The 6,695-nt window shown below is 32.4% G+C and overlaps 1 protein-coding gene across 1 annotated transcript; it reads left to right on the plus strand.

Moving 5' to 3' along the window:
* Positions 1-2,353: 2,353 nt before the first annotated feature.
* PUB15 (Plant U-Box 15) lies at positions 2,354-6,296 on the plus strand. The gene is made up of 4 exons (XM_039024294.2): positions 2,354-3,033; positions 3,139-3,255; positions 4,156-4,590; positions 5,010-6,296. The coding sequence occupies exons 1-4, from the start codon at positions 2,695-2,697 to the stop codon at positions 6,063-6,065; spliced, it is 1,947 nt and encodes a 648-aa protein (XP_038880222.1). The 5' UTR covers positions 2,354-2,694; the 3' UTR covers positions 6,066-6,296.
* Positions 6,297-6,695: the final 399 nt, after the last annotated feature.

The following is a 6,695-nucleotide window of genomic DNA, read 5'->3' on the forward strand; positions in this document are numbered from 1 at the left end:
TATTAAAATTTTTGAGAAAATAATAGAAAAAATCTAAACACGAACTAAACATGTACCCCAAATACAGGCTATTAACCCAATTAAAATAGTCTACATCTTAAACACAAACTATTATGACCCAGATTATTTTAGTTTGCACTACAAAAACTATTATATTCTAGACTAAAATAGTTTGTATCTCAAACACAAACTACTATAACTAACAAACTATACGATAAATAACTTAGTGTCCCAAACAACCTCTGGATTCCTTGGAATTAATTGAGAAGGTATAAAATAGTCACGTAGTGTTCGAAAACTAAAAATAAAAAATCAATTATCCAAAATGAAAATGAAATAGTTGAAATTATGTAAAACATGAAATAAATGAATAAATCATTTAATGACGTGTTAAATTATGAATGGAAGGAATAAGTACGGGTACTATATTTTTTTTTTCTTTCCAAACATGACTTATATATAAATATAATATTTATACTTTGCCGACTTACGTCAAATGTTGTTTTTTTCAAATGATATTTTTTTCCTAGAGGATATATATATATATATATATATATATATATATATATATTTCTTCATTTTTATATATATTTCTTCATTTATACTCAAAATGAATATTCCTTGTAGTGCTTGCATGAGAGATGATCCCTCAACTGTTCAAAAGGCACAATACGCCCATGTGCCATGTGATTCCTAACACTATGCATCAGCATATTTTTCTTCAACATAAATATATATAAACAAATACATGCATCTTTTTAATCATTTAAATTACACAAAGAACCTTTAAATTTTTCCTTTTATTTTAAAAATATTTCTATATTTTTATTTGCAATACTATCTTTCAAATTTGAAAATTATCATTAAAACAGAAATCTATAGAATTTGGACGAATATTTAGACATATAAGTGTGGTAGTGATCGGAAAAAATGTGACAATATTTGAGCTCTAGTTTTCGTTAGGACTCATTATTACATTGTCTCCATTCTATTTTCGTCCGATATTTCAATGGATTTCTACTCCATTTTTTTTAAATGTTCATGAAAGGTTTAAAATAATATTATAATTTTTTAAAAAAGAAAAAATATATTTATTTGTGTATGTAATTTTCATATAGACTCTAAGTTTCAAAATGTTATACCTTTTTCATAAATTCTGAGTTTGACTTCTATTTAATCTCTAAATTTCAAAATGCTAAATTTCTACTCTTAAGTTTTGAGTTTTCCTTTAATTTCGTCTCTACACTTTAACCCTTGAGTTTTTGCTAATGCTCACTTTGACCTTTAACTTTGAGTTTTAGTTTATGAATTTAAAATAATTTTGAAGTGAAATTTTCAAATTAATTTTAATAATGACGAAAAAATGGTGAATACTAATTAATTAGAATTATTTTAATCATTTTAAATTAATTAATAGACATTAACACTAAAGACTGAAAATGGAGATTTAGTGAAAAATTAATGTCAAAATGTAAATCTAGAAACTTTACTAACCAAATTAAAACAAAATTAAATACTCAAAGATTAAAAAAAAAAAAAAACTAAAAAGTCAATGATAAAAGTATAATATTTTTAAAATTTAGAGACCAAATAAAAACAACACCTAAGACTTAGCGATTATTGAAAAGATAAAAGGGTTAAAGTAAAGGTATATATAAAAAAAATTTGGATACATCTCGAGTTACATCTATCTTTGCAATGAGATGAACGCTTCTTTTATTATATAGTTTTTTGGGTAATTGTAATTGGTAGTATTTTTAGGAATAATAACAAGTATATAACATCATTTAAAAAAAATTGCAAATATAGATAAATCTATCAGCGATAGACTCTTCCAAGTGATATGGTCTATCATTAATAGACTCTACCAATAATATGGTCTCACTGATAGACTATTAAAATTTGGCCATATTTATAATTTTTTTTACATTATATTATATTTGCTAATATTTTGATTCTAATGTCTATATTTACAACCATCCATAATTTTTTCTTTGTATTAGAGCGTGCATGCATGAAGATTGAGCGCATCCCAAGTATTATATATATAAAGTTTAGTCTGTTATTTTCCGTCTTCAATAAATTTCCAGTAATTAAAAGAAAAACAGTATGGGTTTTTTTTTTTTTTTTTTTTTTTTATAATTTTTATTCAGCTCTCACACACACACTTACACAGCCAACTGAATGTTAATACAAATATATATAAAATCAAAATTTCTTAAGTTCAGTTATATCCATACTGTCTTTTCAAAATTTGAAAAAAAAAAAAAAAAAGAGAGAGAAAGAAAGAAAGAAGAAATATCCAAACTGTAATACGTAGGAGTTAAATGAAGATAATTTTAATTTATTGAATATATATAATAGAGGGAAATTCGGAAGAAATGTTATTTTGGGTATGAACACGCGTGAGATAGGCTTGGAAGACACCAATTTTGTTGAAATAATTGGCTCCTTATGGCAACAACCACATCAAAACCATAAAACCCGCGAATGCCGCTTTGTCCACTAGTATATTACAATTCAGTTTCTACACCACCGTTACTTTTTCTTCTTTTTTGCTCTCTTTAAATCAATTTCCCCACACCCACTTTAGAAATTCCAATCAAACTCCCAAAGGGATAGAAGAAGAAGAAGAAGAAGAAGAAGAAGAAGAAGAAGAAGAAGAAGACGAAGACGGACAAGAAGAAGTGGGTTATGGAGAAACATTATGGATCAAATGGTTTGAGTCCATGTTCCTCCATTTCTAATGGGGTTCCACAAGAAAGTCGAGATGTGACTAAAGATTTAAAGGAAGCCCATGAATTAATTGAAGCTATTGGGGCTTTTTCTGGGTTTCGAAAGACGCAATCCAAAGAGTGTTTGAATTTGGTTAGGAGGTTGAAGATGCTTGTCCCTTTGTTGGAGGAGATTAGGGACCTTCATGATATGGTTCCAGCTGAGGCTTTGATTTCTCATATTGCTAATTTGAAAGAGGCTCTTGTTTTGGCCAAAAGGTTACTGAAGAATTGCCACAATGGGAGTAAGATTTACCTGGTTAGTTTTTTGTTTTGTTTTGTTTTTTAGTTTGGTTATGATCCACTTCTATTTAATTTGCTGATTTATTGATTGATTGATTGTATGAGTGTTTGTTTGGTTTAGGCATTTGAGAATGAGGCTGTGATGGCAAGGTTTCATGGTGTTTATGACAAGTTGAAGGAGGCCCTTGATGGCATACCTTATGATGAGCTTGGAGTCTCAGTTGAATTGAAAGAGCAAGTAGATTTCTTCACCTTTTCACCTTACGAGACTTTTGATTGATTGGTTGTTTGTTCAGTGACTCTCTATGATGATATTCTCTTATTTAGGTCTCATGATGTGTTTTGTTTTTCCAATGTTCCCCGAAACGCCTCTCATAAACCTTTGATTGTTCTCAAACATGTTTGGAATGACTTTCTAAGTCCTAAAAACACTTATTTTGTACTATTTTTAAGCACATGGAAAGTCATTCCAAACAGACTCTTAGTTTTCTCTCTCAATGATGCGATTGAAATCGGAATACGTTTAGTTTTCTTAGTTTATTACCTCTGAAAGTGGAACTTTTGATCCTTATATTACAACTAAGATGTTTAGAATCTTTGTTCTTGATGGACTAAAAATTAGCTCTAATCTAGACCTATTTAATGATGAAGTTATCATGAGTCTTGTGCTATGCATGAGTTATTTTGAACAGAATACAATATACATGAACTTTCAAACGTAGAGCAAATGACTAAAATAGTTCATGTTTTCAGGGAAATGGGGTCATTATTATCCTACATTTAGTCATATACGTTTTTCAACATTTTTGCACTCAAATTCTTCCAAGAGCTTTGTATATTGTATTTTCTGTTGAGTATCATACGTGTTACCTGCCCAAGAGTGCCTATGTCCATTAGGGAGAAGGTTACTAAGGTTAATTTTTACCATCCAAGTTAAATGTTAAGTGCAGATTGAAAGTGTATCTACTACAGATAAAACTATGTGCAAGAGTGTGATTATTTTCTAGAATTTGAAAATTTACTAGTTCACCAATGGATTGAAAGTTTATTGAGAAACGCAATGCAGGTTGAAGTTAACTGATCTAGCTTCATTTCGTCATTTCCAAGTACTTATTTATATATTAACTTGTTCATTCAGGTTGAGCTCATGTCGACCCAACTCAAAAGAGCAAAGTGTAGGAAAGATACACAAGACATGGAACTAGCAATGGACATGATGGTTGTATTTTCTAAAAACGATGAGAGAAATGCTGACCCTGTTATACTTGAAAGATTGGCAAACAAATTGGAACTACGTAAAATTGCAGATTTGGAAGCAGAAACCATAGCTGTACAAAAATTAGTTAGACGTAGAGGTGTGCCAAATTCTGAAAATCTCCAGCAAATTATAGAGCTTCTAGGCAAGTTTAAACAAATTGCAGGTATGGACAATACTGTTGCTCCTGATGGTCCTGTTGTGTCAAAATGTCTGCAACGGCTGCAACGTTGTCAGTCTACAATAATCCCTCATGAATTCCTCTGCCCCATTACCTTAGAAGTCATGACGGATCCTGTCATTGTGGCTACTGGGCAGGTAACTTGAAAAATCCTGACATTTACTCGACAAATATTTTTGCATTATTTGCTTGATATTGTTATATGCTACATGCTAGAGCAGTCTTGATATTCTATGAAATGTTGTGATGGATGCTTTAATTTTGTTATTCACGATAGTATATGAAGTTACACATGATATATATCTCCATTTCAAATTTTGCATGGGTTTGATTGGTTAGATCTTTGATTTTGATGGGAAAATTAGTGTTTTCTTTCACAAACATCAGACGTTTTAAATTTGAAATTCAGTAGCAGCTGAAAGTTACTTATCTTGAGCTCGAAATAAAACCTGCTTGCTTGACATTGAGATTACAATCTTATGTTTTCAGAGTGTTACTACTACAAAACTCTGCCAATAATTTGTAAACTGAGCGGGTTATCCTCGTCTCTTCACAGACTTATGACCGAGAAAGTATACAGAAATGGTTGAATTCTAACCACCGGACCTGCCCGAAAACTGGACAAACATTAGTGCATTTGTCACTAGCTCCAAATTATGCCCTCAAGAACCTCATTTTGCAGTGGTGTCAAAATAATAACTATGATTTGCCGAAGAAGGAAGTTGTTGCTGGAATGGGAGACACTCCACCCGATCTCGCTCGAGAAATCTCCTCTTTAGTCCACAATCTATCATCGAGCCAGTTGGATGTCCAGAGAGAGGCTATCATCAAGATCCGTGTCCTTTCGAAGGAGAACCCTGAGAACAGAGTTTGGATCGCGAATAGCGGAGTCATCCCTCCGTTGGTTAAGCTCCTCTCCTACCCAGATCTCAATTTCCAAGAACACACGGTGACTGCTCTATTAAACTTGTCTATTGACGATGCGAATAAAAGACTCATAGCGAGAGAAGGAGCCATTCCTGCTATCATAGAAATCCTGCAACATGGAACAGAGGAGGCTAAGGAGAATTCTGCTGCTGCCCTGTTTAGCTTGTCAATGTTAGATGAAAATAAGGTTCTGATTGGATCTCTAAAGGGAATTCCGCCGTTAGTATTACTTCTTCGAGACGGTACAATCCGAGGGAAGAAAGATGCTGCAACTGCACTCTTTAACCTGTCACTGAATCAAACAAACAAGTCCCGAGCCATTAAAGCTGGTATCATACCACCACTTCTCTCTTTGCTGGAGGATAAGAACTTAGGAATGGTTGATGAAGCTTTATCAATCTTGTTACTCCTTGCATCACATCCCGAGGGACGATCCGAGATTGGAAATAACTCTTTCATCGAAATTCTAGTCAACATCATAATAAACGGGACTCCGAAGAACAAGGAATGTGCTACATCGTTACTTCTCGAGCTGGGACGAAACCATTCGCCTTCCATTTTGATTGCCCTGCAATTTGGTGTATATGAACATTTGGTAGAGCTCACAAGATGTGGGACAAGTAGAGCCCAGAGAAAAGCAACCTCACTTTTGCAATATATGAGCAAGTGTGAACACATTCCCTGACATCTGTGTAAAGATTTGTGATCTTTGTATTTTAGGAACTGTAAATCAGAATTTGCTTCTTTTTCTTTTGCCTCTTAATGTTGTTGTTGCTTACTTTGGCTTTCAAAAACGGACATATCAAAGCCAACAAACCACTCTGTAAATAGCCTTTTAGTTATGTAATGGTATATAACAAGAGGTGTTTTAGCTTATGGCTTTATTGGAGGAAAAGATGAATCAAGCATTTTATAACCTGCATTGCCTGATGATTTGTCTCTATACTTTAGTATACATAACTGTTGATTTTGTTTTCATAGCTTTAAACATCTCATAAATATAGTACACAACAATGTATTTTCAAACTTATCAGGTTTCTTTATCAGGTTTCTTTGTAATTTCAAATTATAACGATTTAGTTGTTTCTATTGTGAGAATTTTCATTTCGATAAAACTTCGATTTTGTTGGGTTTCACCATGTGGCCGGATAAATGCATAACACCCAATCCACATGTTTCAACAAAACCCCCCCAAATCTCACATGTAAGTTACAGAAGGAAAATACCAATTTGTTTGCAAGCAAGAAGAACAAAGAAGAAATCCTTCAACAGAATAGAAACTCTGTATTCTAGCAGGTACAAACTCGAGAACTTA

This window comes from Benincasa hispida, chromosome 10, assembly GCF_027475165.1.
Source record: "Benincasa hispida cultivar pf3 chromosome 10, pf3_genome.v1.1, whole genome shotgun sequence".
NCBI classification, from domain to species: Eukaryota; Viridiplantae; Streptophyta; class Magnoliopsida; order Cucurbitales; family Cucurbitaceae; genus Benincasa; species Benincasa hispida.